We start from the raw sequence: 21,969 nt of genomic DNA, 5'->3' as shown, positions 1-21,969 counted from the left end.
CCAGAAACTATCATATTGACAGGATAAATAACTGTTACATTTTACAGGATGTTTTAATCCTTTTAAAGTGTGCCATTTAGTTTGTTTGCTTTTCAGTTGCCCTATAAAAAGCATTAAAATTAACTGGGCCTCTTTGCTTGTCTTTGGGAACCATGAAAATGAGGGTAGAGGAGAGAATGAGTCCCACTCCCTGCCCAGTATGGGGTGGCAGTGGTGTTGAGAAAAGGAAAGCCAACCATCTCCAGCACCAGAGGCAGGGAAGAAAAAGAGCTCAGGATGGTGGAAAGATACACAGGCAGCCCTGGGGCTTAGCAGACAGCTCGAGTAGCAGCTGCTAACTTTGTCACACAATGGAAGGTGCATACAATGGGAGCAGTGAAGAGCCGTTTCCAGGTAGCATACACACCAAACAGCTTTGTCATCAGTCTTATCACTGCTGAGAAGGTAATTTAGTCACAGTGTGTGTCCCCCAACCCTCTTACCAACTTAAGTAACTGTGCCCAATTAAAATGTTGTGAAGCCATCAGTGAAAAACTAAGCTTAATGAAAATGTAATCAATTACAATAGGTATAAATGAGCTAAAGAAATAGCTAAAGGGTGGAGAAAGGGAGAGGAAAATTGATTTTTAACTTAATCTTACAAATAGAGTTGACCTTTTGAATAAAGTAGGCTGGATACCAAGCCATGAAATGGCACTTATTCCCCCTCCACATAATTTTAGAAAGCTAAGATTATCTAGTGATTTAGAGAATTGGTATGGGATCTGGGTAATATGTAGGATTTTAATGTGCTGGTGATTATCCAGTAAAGCTCAGAAACTAACCATCGAAAGATGTAGTGATATGGTGAACATTTATTGAGCACTTACCATATGCCAAGCCATGCTCTAAGAATATTTACATATATAATCTTATTTATTTTTATAACAAATTTATAAATAGACACTATTATTATTCCCATTTTACAGAAAAGGAAACTGAGGCACAGAGGCTGAGTAACTTACCCAAAGTCATAAAGCAAGTAAATATAAAAGTTGGGATTGATATCCACACCATCTGTACCAGAGTCCTCTGTTACTACCTTTGACATGCAGTGTCATTGAAAGTAATGGTAGTAGCAAGCATTCTAATTAGGAGGGGGTTCTATTGCTTTCAAAATCACGTTTCTCCTACAAACACTTTAAGACACTTTGTATTTACCTTGGCATAACTTAGAGTGAATTCTAGAGGCAGCCTATGTGCTAAAATGAAATTCTGTGATAAATTTTAATCTATGAGTGGTTGGAAAGTCATGTATATCTGTTACTGGATTGAACTATCAGATACCAGTATCCAATAATAAGATAATTCAACCCTTATTTAAGCCTTATGCCACCCAATGTTAAAAAGCTATATTCATGGGAAGCGGGGGGAAGATAAATTAGGGGTTTGGGATTAACATATACACACTACTATATATAAAACAGGTAAACAAGGACCTACTGTATAGCACAGGGAACTATACTCAATATCTTGTAATAACCTATAATGGAAAAGAAGCTGAAAAAGAATATATATATATATAGAGAGATAGATATACACACATATATATGTGAATACCTTTGCTGTACACTTGAAATGAACAGAACATTGTAAATTAACTATACTTCAATTAAAAAATTAAAGCTAAATTCAAAGAAAGATAAAACTTTGCTATGTTGTAGCCACTAAGCTAGGCACTTTTGTTACCTCGTATTAATTTAAGCTGGTCAACCACTCAAGTTCTAAATCCTAGTTAGAAGGTAGCATCATACAAAGGAGAATATACATGCATGTGCACACATCTGTGAGCACACACACACACAAACACACAGAATTTTACAGTTGCCCGGCAGGTACAAGACTGGTGCCCTAAGGCTGTGCTTATATGTGTCATCACTGATACCATTTAAATTACCTATTAACAAAGAATATGATTACATATGGTTACATGATTATGATATACATGGTACTCAAATTATAAAAACTTCCAAATGTGAATTCTATTACCCATTTTTCCTCCCACAAAGATGGGTATCTTGTAAGCATATGTGATCTGGGTAGTAAAAATATTATCTGCCTTTATGTCTTATTTAATTCTCCTAGATGTCCTTGATACTGTCTTGTAAAAAGAGACCATGAATAACCTAGTTTTAATTTGTTTGTCTCAGTTATTCCTGACTGGAGCAATTGAGAAAAATTACATTCATAAATCTTCTTGCCAAGATAATTAATTATGCACGAAATACTCCAAGCTGCTTCTGATTTTCATTAATGAAGCAGATTATCTGCAAAATAAGACGAGGCTGGAGCTGGGAAAAAAGGTCAGCTGCTCATCTTTAAATGTAAAACAAGTGCACTTTTTTACATCTGAAAACAATGATAAAGAGAGGACATGCTATGATTATGTTTTTCAGGCTATCACGTCCCAATTAAGATAGAAAACTATGTGGTCTTCATCTGCCTTTTTTTCTGCAACTGATGTAAATCTTAAATTGCCATCATTCTGGTCACCTAATTTCTTTTCCAAAGGAGAATTAGCTAAACTACTATAGTTCAAAAGCATTAGGCTATAAGCATTTAGAAACAGAGAAGCACTAAATGCATCTTTTAAATGGCTCTTATGAGAAGATGCATTAGATATTCAGACATCCACATTATTATTCATTAGTAATCTTTGCTCTAATTCTCCGTTTAATTTTCCTTCTTTTTACACGGTTAAAATGATTGACAAAGCTGATATTTTATTAATGGAAGGTTTGACAGCTTCTATGTTCCCGTACAGAACTGACAAAAATATCTTTACCCTCCAATGAAGCATGTGCCTCTGTGGTTCCACAATGTTCTAGGCTTATCAGGTAGATCTTCTGGGAACATGATAATCATAGAACTCAAATTATTAACAGAGTTACACTCAATTTGGTGTCCTTGCTGCTATTCTTCCCCATTGCATCATCAACAAAACTTTAAAATAGAACATTCAGGAAAAACTTGAAAAGTTAGGTAAGTTAATTATGCTTGTACCTATCTGGATTTAAAAATATTTCCTTGCTCACATAATTACCAACACAGTAAACATCAATTATTGTTTCTAATATTGAGAAACTGAAGAGACTCTACTTCTTCATCGGTAAGATATTATTTAAATTGTGCTATAGTCAAATAGTGACATACTACATGAAAATTATCTATGGTACTTCTGACATAAGACTATGTCTATGACGTTCAATTTGATATTAGGTAATAAGATAGTATGCATAGGTTAATTCCATTAGTTTTTGTTTGCTTGTTTTGTTTTTTCTTTAATAAATGTGTGTGTGCCTGTGACTACGATCATGCTTGGATAAAGGTCTAAAAGGTGGCAGCATGTCAAAGGCTAATCGCAATTATCTGTATGGATACTAATCTCATCTACAGTTTTAAGTCATTAATAAGCGAACATTATTAAGTCACAAGCAGAAAATAATACAACTATATTCTTGTTTTAAATCATTAATTGAGTGCCCATTGAACAGTATGGCTAAGATTATAAAAGTGACTTGTACTTGATCACACCTTGTGAATGCAAAATAAATAATGAAATTAGCCTTTAATGCGAGTCTTTATGTGAGCAAAGAAGGGTAGGACTGGGGGGGTATGCAATGGGTTGGGCCTTCACTGTTCTTTTCAGACATGATGATAAAAAATGTTAATACTAATATAGCAGTTTTCATGTGCCAGGTACAGTTCTAAGCACTTGACATATAATAACTCATTTGATGATTCTAACACTATGGTGTAGGTACTATTACATCACATTTTACAGAAAACAACCTCAGGGAGGTTAAATAATTGCTCAGTTACTCAGCTGGCAAATGGTGCAGTCAGGATTTGAACCCAGGAAACAATCTGGCCCCAGGATCTGTGCTCTTACAAGCACACAGAAACAACAGTGACAGTGATTATTTACTCGAGCTGCTGTCACTGGTATTAGCAAAAGAAAGTGTAACATGGGATGTTTTAAAATTAAGAGCCTTAAATTTTATATTTAAGGAAATGACATTTATTGACCAATTTTTAACATTTATTTGGTCTCGTGATCTTTTAAAAATTTTGATTGAAATATATTTGATTTATAATGTTGTGTTAGTTTCAGATGTACAGCAAAGTGATTCAGTTATATATATGTTCTTTTTTAGATTCTTTTCCATTACAGGTTATTATAAGATATTGAGTATAGTTCCCTGTGCTATACAGTAGGTCCTTGTCTATCTATTTTATTAGTAGTGTGCATATTTTATTTTATTTTATTTTATTTATTTATTTTTTGCAGTACGCGGGCCTCTCACCGTTGTGGCCTCTCCCGTTGCGGAGCACAGGCTCCGGACGCGCAGGCTCAGTGGCCATGGCGCGCAGGCTCAGCGGCCATGGCTCACAGGCCCAGCCGCTCCGCGGCATGTGGGATCTTCCCGGACCGGGGCACAAACCCGTGTCCCCTGCATCGGCAGGCGGACTCTCAACCACTGCGCCACCAGGGAAGCCCAGTAGTGTGTATATTTTAATACCAAACTCCTAGTTTACCCCTCCTCCCCCACCTTTCCCTTTTGGTAACCGTAAGTTTGTTTTCTATCTGTGAGTCTATTTCTGTTTTGTAAATAAGTTCATTTGCATCATTTTTTTAGATTCCACATATAAGTGATACCATATGATATTTGTCTTTCTCTGTCTGACTTACTTCACTTAGCATAATAATCTCTAGGTCCATCCACGTTGCTGCAAATGGCATTATTTCATTCTTTTTAAGGCTGAGTAATATTCCATTATGCATATGTACCACGTCTTCTTTATCCATTCATCTGTCGATGAACATTTAGATTGCTTCCATGTCTTGGCTACTGTAAATAGTGCTGCAGTGAACACTGGGGTGCATGTATCTTTTTGAATCATAGTTTTCTCCTGATATATGCCCAGGAATGGGATTGCTGGATCATATGGTATCTCTGTTTTTAGTTTTTTAAGGAACCTCTACACTATTCTCCATAGTGGCTGCACCAATTTACATTCTTAGCAACAGTGTAGGAGGGTTCCTTTTCTCCACACCCTCTCCAGTATTTATTATTTATAGACTTTTTGATGATGGCCATTCTGACCGGTATGAGATGATACTTCATTTGTAGTCTTGATTTGCATTTCTCTAATAATTAATGATGCTGAGCATCTTTTCATGTGCCTGTTGGCCATCTGTATGTCTTCTTTGGAGAAATGTCTATTTAGATCTTCTGCCCATTTTTTGATGGAGTTGTTTGTTTTTTTGATATCGAGCAATACGAGCTGTTTGTATGTTTCTGAAATTGACCAATTTTATTTAAAATAATATTTATCCTTAAGATTATTACTAAATTGATTTTGGTTCTAGACTATTAGGAGTAGAGTCTAAGTGAAAGCCTGGTTCTTTTAACCACAACTGTGCATCTTAAAGCCTTACTATACCTATGGCAGCCTCCAAAAACTAAACAGTATTAAGAAACTTAGACACGTATAACAACAGTAATGCTAAACTCAGGGGAAAGAATAGGAACCGAATGAGAAAGAATTCGTAAGTTGTAAGGTTTAACCAAGCAGAGGGAGGACAAGGAAACTAATATTTATTAAGCATCTTTTAAAATGGTAGGCATTGTACTACATGTTTTACACATGTTATTTCATTTAATCCTTAGAACAACTCTGTGAATTAAGTGTTATTATTTCCAATTTAAAGATGAGACTTATTAAAATAACAGTGAGGTACCACGATGCACCTATCAGAGTGGCCAAAGTCCAAGACACTGATAACACCAAGTGCTGACAAGGATGTGGAGCACCAGAAACTCTCTTTTAAAAGTGGTACAGCCACTTTGGAAGGCCATTTGGCTGTTTCTTATAAATATACTCTTAGCATATATCATCCAGCAACTGTGTTCCTTGGTATTTACCCAAATGAATTCAAAATTTATGTCCACACAAAAACTTGCACATGGATGCTCATAACAGCTTTATTCATAATTGCCAAAACTTGGAAGCAACCAAGACGTCTTTCAGTAGGTGACTGGATAAATAAACTGTGGTCCATCCAGACAATGGAATATTATTCAGCACTAATAAGAAACGGTTATCAAGCCATGAAAAAACATGGAGGAATCTTAAATGCATATTAATAAGCAAAATAAGACAATCTGAAAAGGTTACATACTGTACAATTTCAGTTATATGACATTCTGGAAAAGGCAAAACTATGGAAACAGTAAAAAGATCAGTTGTTGCCAAGAATTAGGCAGGGAGGGATGAAAAGGAGGAGAACAGAGGATACGTAGGGCAGTAGAATTATTCTGTATACTGCAATGGTGGATACATGTCATTACACATTCTTTCAAATCTATAGAATGTACTGCACCAAGAGTGAACCCTAGTGTAAACTATGGATTTGGGGTGATAATGATGTGTCAATGCAGGTTCATCAATTGTAACAAACGTCCCACTCTGACGGGGGATGCTGATAATGGGGGAGGCTGTGCACGTATGGGAACAGAGGGTACCATGTACTTTCCACTCAATTTCTCTGTGAATCTAAAACTGCTCTAAAAAATAAATTCTATTTAAAAAAAGCACTCCCTCAAAAAAAGAGCACATACTTCCACCAAAACATGATACCCCATAAGTTAGAAAACTCACCAAGTCAAAAACCTTCTGTAATACCTTACTTTAGTTATTATCAAATCATCTTTCTGATTCTAGGGTTGGCAAGGTATCTAGATCTCCCTCAAGTATATGACTGGATTAGATAGTTCATTTTGAATCTTCATGTGATTTTTTTTTTTTTACTGCACAGGATAAGTGGATGAGTATTGCCACAGTCTTGAAGCAGAATGGCAAAATTACTACCTTAAAAATAAATAAATAAAACTCACTGTAGCTGCTTTTTCAATCTTGGGAAATTGTCCAGTGTTTGGGAAGCCTCTTTGCAGATAGAATGTCTCTGGATAAGAGAGGTTGTGGTTTAAAAGGGATAAACTACTCTGTATGATAAAGTAAGAGGAGTTTTTAGTGTATTCTTGGAAGCACCAGAGGCAGGGTTTGGGGGTTATGAATTCAATAGAAAGAAATAAGAGGAAGGTTCTTTTTAAGGGGGCAGCAGCTCTGGGAACATGGTGTCAGGTCAGGATTAGGGGAGAGAGAAAAGGACAAAGAGAGAGAGAGAAAGAGAGGGAGAGAGTGCCATATGATATGGAGGACAAGGAACTTTGGAAACAGTTGTCTGATAAACAACTTTAAGTTTATTCTTGTCCTGAGCATTAGTTCTCCTTTGTTATACCAGAATCATCAGTTAAAGACTATTGCATTGGATAACAGCATTCTGGGTAATGAGCATATGAAGGTGGGGTGGGGGAAGAACTAAATTGGGGAGGCGCTATGGCTTGGCAGGCAAAGCACAGAAGAAGCAGGACAGTGAATGGTAGCAGTCAAGACAAAAGGGCTGAAGGTGGAGGTGGGTTGGAAAGTATATAGTGACTTAAAGGAGGAGATGACAAAATGCAAGCCGACTGTATGTCTGGAGGCGTCTGCATTTGGGTGTCTGCTCTATGTCACCTCCTCAGAGAGGCCTTCTGTGATTCCTTCTCTGATTAAAAGTAGACCAACACAAGTCAAAATTCACTGCCCTAGTTGATCTTTATGGCACTTGTCGTTGTTCATTTGTTTATCATAGGCCTTTCTCATCACACTAAAACAGTGGTTCACATCTGGGGGCAATTTGCCCCCCAGGGGACAGTCAGCAATGTCTGGAGACCTTTTTTGGTTGTCACAACTAGAGTATGTTCTACTGGCATGTGGTGGGTAGAGGCCCTGAATGTTGCTCAACACCCTAGAGTGCCCAGGACAGCCTCCCCAAAGGAGTTACCTAGCACTGGCTATCAATAGAGCTGAGGATGAGAAAATGCACTAGAAGGAAAATTCCTGGAGGAAAAGGACTTTATCTTGTGTGTTATGTATCCCTAGTACTTATAATAGGATCTGGGTACACAGTAGGTACTCAATAAGTATAAGTTGAAAGGTTAATCATTTAAATCCTCATTTTTCCAGCTTGAAAGAACCAGTTTCTCCTGGACTCATATTTGCTACCAGCTGTATGTCTATCTCTCCAGTTCGGATCAGAGCAATAATATAAAATATATGAAGAGACCCCTTTCCTATGCATCCAGACCAGGAGATGTCCTTCCACATCATTTCTCTCTGAAAATTCCCTCCAGTTAATCTGTACAGATTAAAGCATGGGCTTGGGGCAGTTATAAATATAGCCATAAATATCCTACTTATTTGAGTTGGGGGTTTGCAAAGAGAGTTCTATCTACGCTTACTCTCAAGTGATCGGGACACAAGGAACGCACAGCAAGCACACTGACAACTGACCAGAGCTGGGCCTGCAGTCTGAGTAATGAGCTCTAACAAGCCTGCAAACTCATCAACCTCCCACCCCAAAGCCCTCTAACCACTGAGCATCCAGACGTAGGCCAAGGTCATCTTTCTTCATTGGTGCCAGGCTACTCTTCTAAGAACATTATCTCTATTTCGGGCTGACAGACTTTTTCACTGGCATCAGCAGCATCATGCCTCCCCAACATTCAAGAAAATTGCAATGAACTTTTCAGAATTTCAAAGAAATGTAACTAAAGGTAGTGACCTGGACAGAAGCACGAAAGAGAATCCAACAGTAGGACCTAGTCATTTTCAAAACTGCTAGGGGGTATTCTCCCATTTAAAAAATCAGTATTATAATGAGAAGAAATAAAATCTTTGTTTTTATATTACTTGCTTGGGAAAACAACTTGGTAGTCTGAATCAAAGACCAAAAGATTTGACCATGATGACTGAAAAGCTGCCCCAGGAAATGGCTCATCCACATGACAAGCAAACTTCATTAGACAAGGTCAGGGCACCATCAGTGCCCCTTTGGGTTACCTGACTTTCTTGTTGGTCCCACTGACATATCTGCAGAACCTGACTCAATTCCTTCTGCTGTTGCTTCAGGTACTTGTCTAATTGCCGTCTCCTGTCTTGGAGAAGTTCAAGAAGACTGTCAATCTTCAGGCAGCTGTTTTGAGCTCCCTGAATCATCTCGGGATTCACAATAGGTCCATCACACTTGATTTTTTCTATGAAGTCAGTGAGTTGTTGACTTTTGTTTAAAAGGGCTAGAGATCGTTCTAAGAGTTCTAGAAGAAAATTAGAAAAAAGAATAGTGATATGAGCAAGTTTTTATACAGTAATATTTGGATTCATCATATAATTTAAAATATATGTAACCTTCTATTAAAAATAAGGAATTCAAATGTGTAAACATAAAATGCCTCCAATACAACTGGTCAAATACCTTGGCCTAATTGCTATGGTGCTAACTGCCAAATGGTAGGATGCCGAAGTTCAGTGATGGCATAAATCAGTACAGGGGAGTGGAAAGACTGTGAGATTTGGGCACTGGTTCAGTTGGTTTTTAGTGGTGATATGCTGGTTAAGGTGCCTACTCTCCTTGTAGCACTCTACATCCTGAGGTGATTGGACTAAATCTGAGGTTTAAAGGCTAATGCCTGCAGTAACCAAACAAAAGCTCAGTGAATATGCGGGCCAGGTACCCAGACGTCAGGGACTATGACAAAGTGGAAAATACATGACCAGTCTCACAGGATCTGCTGTCACCCAGTGTCGACCAACTGTGGACATGAGGGAACACAGGGTCAGTGTTGATGGGGCTTCCAATTTTTAAAGAATTATAAACATGGATTTTTATGTGAAAGCTTCTGATTTTTAACTGTTGTGTAATTGGTATTTTTTAAATTAAAAAATACTGAAGGATCAACAAAACATGGCTCTCTGGCAAATGGGCCACTGGTTTGCGCTCTCTGGAGTAGACAGCATTATTGGTGTGGGCAACATCTGGTAGAAACGGGAGCTTAAGCCTGAAAACTGAAGGACTACCAAGGGAGAGAGTACAGATGGGGGAGTTGAGAGTAGCACTTTGAGGGTCCCCAACCTCACTTGGGGATCCATTGGAAGAGCCCTTGGGAAACTATCCATCCCCCACAAGCCAGAAAACGTCACCTGTTTCCTGGATTTGTGCAGTCACCTCTTAATTGCATCTCCTCTCCAATCCATTTCATCCATTCTCCATATATTAGAAAGATCATTTCTAAACACACTCTCTCTCTCTCTCTCTCTCTCTCTCACACACACACACACACACACACACACACACACACACACACACCAATGGCTTCCCAGTGTCTTAGAATTAAGGACAGACCCCTTAACATGATTTCAGTTCTGGCATGGTCTGGTCCTTATTTTCCCTTTCAGATTGTCTCAACCTCTTTACCTCCATCCATATCTTCTTTTAATACCTCACACATGGTATACTCCTTGTTGCCCCAGAACTTTTTACTACATTCTCTGCCAGGGATACCATTCTCCTCAACACATTCCTTCTCCATCTTTATTCTACTCAAACTTCAGGTCTTAGTCAATTCCTCAAAGGACAAACCAGACTGGACCAAATCCTCCTATTAAGTGTTCTCATAGCCGGATGTTCCTCTCATTCACAGCTGTTATCACAGCTATAGTTCTACATTTATGCATTGGGTTAGCTGACTAAAATCTGTCTTTGCCACTAGGCTCCAATGCACATATGAGGACAGGGACGGTGACAGTATCCTCAGCACTAGCACAGTGACTGGCACAGGGGAGGTATTCGATAATTTTGTATAATGCTAGAATGAAATCAAATGTATTAAAAGAGGGGGAAGAATTAGAACTATAGGTGCTAGAGATCAGCAGTCTGCCAGAGATGTAAAAACAGAGATGTTGGGAAGACTTGGGGTTTTGTGACGGGTAAGTGACAGAAGCCAAGTTACCAGGTTGAGAAGTGGGAAGGCAGTGATGAAGTGAAATCAACAGGAAAGGACAATCTTTGAGACATTTGTTGTTAGAAGAAAAAAAAAAAGGATAGACTGTCAGCAAGGTTGAATATACTGCTTTTTATTTTTAGATGGGAGAACTATGAAGAACACCCAGAAAATAAGCATGTCACACTATTAGAAATGGACTTATCAGTGCTAAAAGCCATGCATTCTGGTTAGTAGCTCAGTGTTCTTCCCACTGCACTGTGGCACTCTCTTTAGCATTCTAGCATCTGACAGCTAAAAAACACAGCAATGACTGTGGAATTTGGGTCGATTGTCTCTTTAAACTGACACCTTTTTTTGAGAGATGAAGAGAGACTGAGATAAGGGAATATGCTGTAAAGAGATATTTTGAGATAAAAAGGAAAGAATTTCAAACCGTTTATGCCATATGACCTAGATCTGTCCAATAAAGTATTAGATGGTGTTATCTGCTATGAGTAAGAAAGGTGTGATTAGGTGCACTGGGCAATTTGATTGAGGATTAATAATACAAAAAAACAAACAACAAAAACAACCATATTCTTGGAAGCAGGACAGGGAATGGGATAAGTCAAGCAGAAGAAGAAAAGTCAGGGAGAGCATTCAAATTAAAGTAAATCTCTTAAAAGGAGAAGTGGAAACAAACATGAACAAGATGAGAGGGACAGAGGCAGAAAAAACCTGTCTAGAAAAAATTCTTACGTGGAAGGGAAAGAAATAACTTGAAAATGAGGTGAAAACAAGTTATAGAAGTCCTTGGCTATCAAACTGAAGGGTTTTGATTTGTAGAGTCTTAATGTAGTCATCAGTATAATTGATTCTCCATATGTAGGTATACATATTTCCTTTACATTCAAGAATTTGTTATGATATTGTGAACAGTTACATACATACACACACACACACGTGTGCGCACACACACACACACACACACACAGGAAGTATGGGCAGGTGGCGGGGTTTCCACGTAGTACTTCTTTTCTTCCTTTCATTAACTAGCTCTTTCACAACAGACTTTTCAAATGAAAGAGGGAAGCACAGCTTTCCATGCTCAGGGTATTGCAGCCTGACAATGGGTCAGGCCAACCTGTTCTAGTCCCCACAAAATACATATAATTAGCCAAAATTTCCATTTGCAATCTTTTTCTGGTTTTTTGTTTCAACTTTTGCCAAAATGGTATAACCACCACCATGGTACCACCAGGCATGCAGCCTCCTGAGCCCAAGTTAACGTGTACAAATGCACCCAGCCTATGGTCAGTCTGTTACCTGTTACTACAGTGGTGCTTAAAGTGGATCAATTGTTCTCTAAGTTTCCTCTGTCAGCTTCTTACATCTTACTATTTTTTTTTCCACTGTTTATGCTTTCCTAGCTATTTATTCCATCAGTTGATCATACAAAGTGATGTATTTTTCCTCAGGGGTAAACTACCTAGATATATCATGAACTTCAAGAAATACAAAATCTCTACAGTGCATTTATTTTAATGATCATATTGTTCTCTATATACAAGCCCCGCTTATGATATAATACCTTGTGATGTAAGGCTAGTAAATAATTTTTTGTTGTTTAACTGTTTTAATTGTAATTATATCTAAAAACATATTGAAGTATACTTTATATTAATAACTTTACAGTTTGTCATCAATATTAAGTATAAATAACTAACTTAAGATGGATAAATGAGAGATGTACACAAGTCAAAGTGAATTTATAGCTTGCTAACCTTTCCAAATGAGTATTTTCTAAAAAGCATCAAGGTCACATTCTGACACTGGGAACATGGGTGACATTTCTTCCAAATACATTTTTAAATATTCCAAATATTACTCAATGAGATGGTGTTTCTTAAACTCATTAATGGGTATTTTAAAATATACACAAACATAGAGAAAATAGTATAATAGACCCCAAAGTACCTATATCTCAGCTGCATTTAAAATATACATAGAACATCTAAGAAAAAGGAAGTAATAATATGATTATTCCTGTGAGGAAGCTTCTTAGGTGCTATGTTCATTTTTAGAAGGCCATTGGGGGCTTCCCCGGTGGCGCAGTGGTTGAGAGTCCGCCTGCCGATGCAGGGGACACGGGTTCGTGCCCCGGTCCAGGAAGATCCCACATGCCGCGGAGCGGCTGGGCCCGTGGGCCATGGCCGCTGAGCCTGCACATCCAGAGACTGTGCTCCGCAACGGGAGAGGCCACAACAGTGAGAGGCCCGTGTACCACAAAAAAAAAAAAAAAAAAAAAAAAAAGAAGGCCATTGGAAAACTGGAAGGTGCAATTGTGATACTTCAGGGTTTATAACCAATTTTCTCCTCCTTAATGTCCCTGTAGTACCTTGTTTATTGCTCATTTTGCATCTGCTACTGAGTCTTAAATTGGGATTATATACAAATAACACTCAATAAACATACTTTGAGTTGGATGTTATTCTAAACCTTGGAGATTAAGAGATGTAATAATCCCAGTCCTCCAGAGTCTCATAATCTGGTGATGAAGAAGAGGGAAATAAATTATTACTACACAGTGTGCCGGGTGGTGTAACAGAGGGACCCATAGAAAGAACAGAGAGAATTCACCAATAAATGTATACATGCCCCATCAAACTGTAGGCTTCCTGAGGACAAGGGCCATGTACTCTTTCAACACACATGACTCTGGTTTTCTCACCTGGCACAGGTTCAGAAAATATTGTTTAATTATGTGTTGTTGAATTGAAAGCAACCAGTCTGATAAGTAGTCTGGAAACTATGTTTGCTGGGAAACACTTTAACTAACTAGGCATGTTCCACCCAAAGGAGAGAAGACTAGAGAGGACACGTTAGGCTTCAACTATTTCAAGGATTGTCGCATAGTGGAGGGAATGAACGTATTCTGTAACTTTCCAGAGGGTAAAACCTTCAACCCATTCATCCTGGTTCTGATCTCTGAAATGCTACAGAATAAGTCTCTGACATGCAACATAGCCTTAGCATTGCTGAAGAAGAAAAAAGTATAGATTTTGACATAAATTGAAATACCATGAATATTAGGGATAAGTTTGATTATAGTTTTTCCAGTCATGTTATTAACCTTCATTATCCTAACATTCACATTTTGTGCTACTCACTGATCAACATCTCACTTATCATAATTGCTAGCTGTAGTTACAGCTATAATTTATTTCCTTAAATTTAAAGATAATAGATATTGCTGTGATCTGAATGTCTGTCCCCCTAAAATTCATATGTTGAAATCCTAATGCTCAATGTGATGACATTAGGAGGTGGGGCCTTTGGGAGGTGACTAGGTCATGAGGATGAAGTCCTCCTGAATGGGATTAGTGTTCTTATAAAAGAGAGACCTCACAGAGCTCCCTAATCCCTTCTGCCATGTGAGGACACAATGAGAAGTCTGCAACCCAGAAGAGGGCCCTCACCGGACCATACTGCACCCCGATCTCAGACATCCAGCCTCCAAAATGGGGAGGAATAAAATTCTGTTGTTGATAAGTCACCTAATCTGTGGTATTTTGTTAGAGCATCCTAAATGAACCAAGACAGAAATGACATCCTTAACTGAAAATCAGAGTTTTGTTCTTGAATATGTATTTCAAATCAGGTAATCTTAATCATATTCCATTGAATTAGTTGATTAATAAATTTCACCAGCTCCCATATTATGAAAACAAAGCCCTTGAAGCTACCCTTGGGCATATGAATTGGGAGCCAAATATCCTGACTAGAGTCTCCTGCAATCCCTGTGCTTCACGTATCACACAGAGGGACACAAAAACGTCATGATAAACATGCCACCAGGATGGAAGAATATTTTGTCATCACAAAAATAAACTATGCTTCCTGTCTTTGGCTAGCACTGTTATCCATCTTTCTAGATTAAGAGGAGGCCCCGTGGACACCCCTGAAAGGCAGGGCATTGGTCCCACCATCAGCTGGATGCCAGGGCCCTGTAGCCTAAGCCCTCCAAACAAAGCAGCATGTGCCCCATGAAAACCGGCTCACTGAGTCACAGATCCTAGTAATTGAAGGAGCCAACATTAACAACAGCATTTAAGCGTTCCCCGCTTCTAGCTGCATCCCCAAATATTTATGGAAAAGTCTCTACTTCCACAACCTCCCCCTCCAGTCCCTCCGGAAAATGCTTTCACATTTGACTGCCTCAGTACTGAACCTCTTCACCAGAAGCATCAGTCACTGTCAGGTTTCTGGAGGTGAAATTGCTTTGTGATGATCTTGCTGGTGGCATGAAGATTGAATTGAGGCCACAGAACCCACCTCAGTGGCCTGGACTCAAGTCACTTTCCAGTTTCCTAAGAGGAATTTCACGTGCTTCTGTTTACCACTTTGGGCACAGCTAGATTGCTGCCGCTGTATAAAAATGCGCAGGCCATTGCTCTAATGCTGATACTTTTTTTTTTTTTTTTTGCGGTACGCGGGCCTCTCACTGCTGTGGCCTCTCCCGTTGCGGAGCACAGGCTCCAGACGCGCAGGCTCAGCAGCCATGGCTCACGGGCCCAGCCGCTCCGCGGCATGTGGGATCTTCCTGGACCGGGGCACGAACCCGCGTCCCCTGCATCAGCAGGCGGACTCTCAACCACCGCGCCACCGGGGAAGCCCCTAATGCTGATACTTTTGATGCTGTTTATAATCCCTGTTAGTGACAGGTCCTACAGAACAGTAATCTGTTAAAATTATAGGTATATACATAGTCAGATCTCAAAAAATTTACACAGGAAAGATTGAGTCCTTTAATCTTTGAGTTTTAGAAAAATAATGATCTACTATCTAGGGTCCTTTGGAAGGTGATATAAACACAATCTGTCTGTGGCTTTAAAAACACCTTTTGTCCCTGTCTAGCACGACCAGGTTTGTGAAGCTAGAAGGTGAGTTAGAACTAAGACAAATGAATTCAGGAAGCCATCCACTTGTACTCAGTAATAATTGGAAGAACCCATTAGGAAGAAAAGAAGTGATTGTTCCTATCTATTTATCTAATCTGCTTTCACGGAAAAAGATTAGAGTAAACAGGTGTTCTTCTACAAATGCCTTTCTTACTACAGCCCTGGTCCAGCCCAAATTCTGGTGGAAAAGGCCTAGCATACAAATTGTTGGTTAACAACTAGACAATATTTACAGTTGTTTTGGGGGGAGTTGAAAATAATTTTATATAGTGTTTTATTAGATTTTTATCTGGAAAAAGTTCACTAATCCTTTTTTTTTTAAAGTCCAATAGTGAAGGAAAATTTCCTTATTCAGAGCTGTTACTGAAAGGGTGACCTTCATTTCCTGACCCTCAGAAGAAACAGTCACTGAATTCAACCATTTATTCAATCAAGAAATATTTCATGAGGGGCTTCCGTGGTGGCGCAGCGGTTAAAAATCTGCCTGCCAATGCAAGGGACATGGGTTTGAACCCTGGTCTGGGAAGATCCCACATGCCGCGGAGCAACTAAGCCCATGCATTACAACTACTGAGCCTGCGCTCCAGAGCCCACGAGCCACAACTACTGATCCCACATGCCACAACTACTGAAGGCCACACGCCTAGAGCCCGTGCTCTGCAACAAGAGAAGCCATCGCAATGAGAAGCCCGCGCAATGCAACGAAGAGCAGCCCCTGCTGGCCGCAACTAGAGAAAGCCCGCGTGCAGCAATAAAGACCCAACACAGCCAAAAAAATAAACAAATAAAATTAATTAATTAATTAAAACTTTATAAAAAAAAGAAATATTTCACGAGGATCCACCAAGTGCCGAGACCTCGCTAGATGCTGAGGATATGTAAGGATGAGCGAGGTGGAAATGGCTCCTCCTCAGGAACTAAGGTCTAGCAGACTGCATAACTGAACCTCCCAGAGGCTCTTCCTCTGCCCCCTTAGAATCATTTACAACCAGTTCTTTCCTGCAGAATATGACCAGAAATAAGGCTTTATTTAACCTTACTTGGAACAAGTTGAGGTATACATAATCAGATAAATTAAAAATACACTGTTATGCATGAGCATTCCCATATTAACAGCTTTAAAACCTTTAAAAGCTTATGTGAGGAAGAAATAGTTCTTGCCTTTGGTGTGATGTTCATGAAGCTGAAGGAGTGATTTCAAGGACTCGGCACTCTCAAACTCCTGAGTGTTCTGGAGGAAATCTTCTGTTTGGTCTATTTTAATGGCAAACTACAAGAGAAATGCAGGGGAAGGACATATGAAAAACTAAAAAACACTGTGCCACTTTTAGTTATTTGTAAACATTTTTCACGAATTAATGGCCTAGCTGATTGTGTATGTGTTTGTGTGATGAGCTGTGTGTCTGTGTGAGCATGTGCTGGCTCATGTGTTTGTATGAGGTTTTGTGTTTGCATGTAGTCAGTTTACAGAGTACTGGGATAAGAACTTTCTTCTCTTTCCTTTGCATTCTTTTCATACCTGGAAATATGTTATCTATGCTGAAGTAAACCAATTTGTTTACTATTCTAATGTGTATTGAAATTTTAAACTAAAATTATTGTGTCCCATAATACAAATACAGCCACTGTCAACATTCTAAAGCAGTTTCTCAAAGAACAACCAGAAAGTTTGTTAAAAGAAACCAACAAAAGTTTGGTTAACTAGTAACCTACATAATTATTAGTAAATTTAACTTAAGAATCCACTTGAGGCTGAAATATAGTTCATTTTTTTCTCTATAATTAGACCTAGAACTAAAAAAGGTAAGTTTCAGAATAATACATAGTCTAATCCCATCTCTACACTTGATTTTAGCCCGAGTGAGGAGAAGTAATGTGTAATCCTATTTCTTATACAAAGCAAAAATACATATATTTGTACAGAAAGTGGTCCAAAAAGATACATAGCAAAGGGTTACCTTTATGAGAATGAATAGGATTAGGGATAGGTGAGGGGTGGTAAACTTTTAGCTTTTAAATCTATAACTTATAATTTTGTTTGCATTTTTATCAATGATTTTATGTACTTTTATAGAAATAAAAATGAAATCAGATGTAGCAAGAATGAAAAATAGAAAATTTCTCCTCTGTTTCAAGAAAAAAAAGAAAGAGCAATTTGACACCCTAAGTGGTAAGGAACATGACCAGTCTCTCTTTTTGCGTTTCTCCATAGAGGAAGTATGAAAGGGAGATGCTTGAAGTGATGTCAAAATTCTCAGGGGAATAACCTTAGATACAAATTTTAGAAAAGGGCAAAATATACTTGGTTATGCTAGTACAGTATATCCATAGTAGTGGACAAATAACTGGTTTGTTTTAGCACTATGGTTCAAAGGAAATTATTATTATTTATAAGAGCATTTAAATCAACACATTCACCTTTGGATCAGGTGTAGAATAAACTCATAAAGGTGAAGTATCAGTGAGAAAGACACAGAAGCCTATCACAGTGCTTGTCACCTTTTTTCAAGTTTTATCCAAACTCTCATCTTTGGATTTAGTGATATTTAATATTTTTATGTGACTATTTGATTAACAAGATTTACTACATTTTGATTATTACAATAGCCATATAAAACTCAGTTATAAATGGCATGAAAAGATGAGAGAGCAACTGATGAGCACGTCCCCTTTTGAAATGCAGAGAGAGCTTCTACCATCCTGTTAGAAGCAGCAGATGGACACCAGCCACTGTCACTTGGGGACACTGTTTCTAAATTGAAGCACAGTGTTTGAGAAGCCTGTGAGCCTGAAGCCATCTTGTACTATCAACCACGCAATAAGAAGTCATTTTGTATTTCTAAAGAACTCCTGCGTGCACATAGTTCAGTAAGTGGATCCTATCTACATATCGTTTACATCTCTAATTCATTCTATTTCTAATACTTGAATTTAAAGACATTCTTTGAAGAGAAACTTAAAAGAAAAAGAATAAAACAAAACCCTGGTGGGTAGTTTGGTTCTCCCTGTAGATCACTACAAGAAGTTTTGGAGTCACTGTGTAACTTATATCTATATTTCAAATGGTTTGACACTTTTTCAAAAACTAACCAATAAATAAACAATGCTTTACTCAGAAAAAGCTTCCTTCAAGTTCTATTAACTTTTATCTTGGGGATATTTTCTTTTCCCTACTTTTCTTCTTTCTGCAGTTAGTACAGGATAGAAGTGGCAACAAGGGGACACTTTTCAAAGACACTATTCTTAATTTCACCCTCATTTCTTTTTTTTGAATCACTAATGAAAATTGCTTTGGCATACACAAGGGGCAGGGAAAATCACGTAGGAGTTTTCCATCAGCTAAGTGTGAAGTAGTCCACAAAACTGGAAGGAGGATAATATATGAAACTTCATCTTTTCATGAGGAATCAGAGTGCTGGGCTGAATTACAGGTTGACTTATACTTCCTTTTATTTCATGTAATATCTGGAAGTCATTTCTCATCATATAGAAAATCAGCTAGTATTAATGCTCCTACCCAGTGAGAAACAAATATTGGACTTAATGTTTAAAAAAAGATAACTTCCTATGCTCAAATGACCTGAATTTCAAGGGCACTAATACTAATACCCCACTTACTAAGATGAAATGAATCAGATGTATCTATAATTTGACCCCTGTAGGTGTATTTTGCTTGGTTTATTTCTTTTCAGGAAAGAAAACTGTGTGTGGAACTTTTCCCCGAGATGATCTGTGAGTTGGACTTCAGTGTTCAAATTGTGAAAAACAAACCTTGAAAGTTACAATAAGATTTTTGCTCCTCCTTTTAACTTTTAAACGAGTTCATGATGTATGAAATTATCTACCTCAATTTTAATGTTCTATTACTAATCTTCTTTCCTTCATTATTTTGGATTTAAGTCCTGAATTTTCAGTTTGGAAATGTCATATTTTTCAATCTAGTGCTTTATCATAATGAAGCAGTGCTCTCACATCAAAATGAATGTAGTGAAATTTCCAATAGGTATCTTACACTAAATATAACACCTCTTTTGATAAAGTTCTTTGAGTCTCACATTTTGAAATTGGGTTCCTCAAAAAAACTTAGGCCCAGGACTTTTTCCTTCCCTTATATTTTAACGAGCTCAAACTATGGAAACTCAACTATATGCCTTAGGAAAGTACTCTATCATATACTATGCTTACAAGTCAAACATTCTATGGAATATTCTGCAATTTCCTTTTCATAAGCAGTAGAAGAAATTGTATCCTCCAACTTTCAGTTAACAAGAACACGCTAGACCAGCATTTCCTAGTAATTCTATCATCAGGGGTAATTATTTGATTTAGTAATTGTATTATTATTATCTAAAGAGGGAAATATATCAAAATGACTTATGGGTAAAAGATCCCATTTTTACTTAATATTTATCAATTTTAATTAACTGTACTTAGTTTTTGTTTGAAGGCCTACATTTAAAATATTAACTATTTTATTTTTTGAAAATTAAAAATTAAATGTATATATCTTGGTTATTCTACCATTTTTTGAACTGACTACAATGTCTCTTTGCAGAAAGAAAACATTTTCAGGAGTGCTCTGATGTGGAGAAGGGGAAGTTTTTTAAACACAAACCTCCAAGGCATTTTCAAAAAATTCAGAGGTCAACCCGAGAAGCTCCCTCCTTCTCTCAAGCATGGAGACCAGCGCTGCCCATGCTTCACCCAGAGTGTTGGCCATGGCATCATAGACCTGGCTCTGATCCTTGTTCTCTTGAGCCGTCTTGTCTGCTTCCTGCAGGAGTTCCCATACTCGGTCTTCCAAAGCCTAAGTCCAGGCAAGAAAAGGCAGAGTGTCACTCAATATAAGAACTTGGGATCATATTTTAAACATTTGGATTTTTGAAATTATATGCACTCTAGGAAGGTCTAGAAGAGAATTTATAAACACAAACTGCTGTGCAGGCAGGTAGATCAAGCAGGCAGGAGGGAGCAATGGAGATTGTGGTGAACTGCAGAGCATGGCCAGGTTAAAGACGCCCACATTTAAACAATGTTCAAACACTGTAGAGATTTATCAAAAATATACAACTACAGGGACTTCCCTGGCGGTCCAGTGGTTAAGACTCCATGCTTCCACCACAGGGGGCATGGGTTCAATCCCTGGTTGGGGAACTAAGATCCTGCATGCCACAGCACAGCACCCCCCCAAAAATACAACTACATACCCAGGGGTACAGAATACTGTGTTGACCTCACATTTCAAAAAAGGAGAACTAATTGGAATACATCTACAAAGGAGTAATCATGAAAAAACTATTGTGAGAAATGAACCCAGTAAAATTTATTATTTATTCTAAATAGTTGTTATTGTTAATATACTTGAGAAGCTTAGTGTAAATGTTATGAGTAAGTTCTTGAAAGTGAATAGTCATAATGTAAAAATTAGAATATCTGTAACCAACACTACAAATTGTTTCAACAAAATATGGAAGATGAAGGGCAACATGTGCTTCCATAATTGTCTCATTTGGGGATAGAAGAAGGATCCCACAGATCCCGTTTTGATATTGGCACCAAAATCAAGGCACAATTTAAAAATATAATAGACTAGCAGTAACATGAATAAATTCTAAAATGTCAACAGAAAAGGAAACTAAACATGTGCTAATGCAAAATACAACAAAGAAAACAGAAGACATAAGAACGCATTTATTTGGGCACACAAAAACCCAAAATATAATGATAGGAATATGATTAAATATGTTAACACCCAAAAAAATGGATGTTAACTTTTCAATTAAAAGATGAACATGGGCTTCCCTGGTGGTGCAGTGGTTGGGAGTCTGCCTGCCGATGCAGGGGACACGGGTTTGTGCCCCAGTCCGGGAAGATCCCACATGCCGCGGACCGGCTGAGCCCGTGAGCCATGGCCGCTGAGCCTGCGCGTCCAGAGCCTGTGCTCCGCAACGGGAGAAGCCACAACAGTGAGAGGCCCGCATACCGCAAAAAAAAAGAAAAAAAAAATGAACATTATCAGATTAAGGGGAAAAAGTTCAACTAATTTATGTTTGCTGGAGTCATAAAACTAAACTGAAAAGACCTAACATTTGAAAAGAAAT

General features: G+C 38.2%; 1 protein-coding gene across 1 annotated transcript in view; it reads right to left on the bottom strand.

The window, feature by feature from the left end:
* Nucleotides 1-21,969, bottom strand: part of CCDC141 (coiled-coil domain containing 141) — a 204,396-nt gene that overhangs the window by 133,140 nt on the left and 49,287 nt on the right. The window contains exons 3-5 of the mRNA XM_032637784.1: nt 20,484-20,675; nt 17,030-17,138; nt 8,989-9,242 (exon numbers count right to left, since the gene is read on the bottom strand). Of these exons, the coding sequence (XP_032493675.1) occupies nt 8,989-9,242; nt 17,030-17,138; nt 20,484-20,675 (555 nt within the window). The remainder of the gene's footprint in view (nt 1-8,988; nt 9,243-17,029; nt 17,139-20,483; nt 20,676-21,969) is intronic.

Source organism: Phocoena sinus, chromosome 7 (assembly GCF_008692025.1).
Source record: "Phocoena sinus isolate mPhoSin1 chromosome 7, mPhoSin1.pri, whole genome shotgun sequence".
NCBI lineage: Eukaryota > Metazoa > Chordata > Mammalia > Artiodactyla > Phocoenidae > Phocoena > Phocoena sinus.
This window is presented reverse-complemented; position numbering and strand designations above follow the sequence as displayed.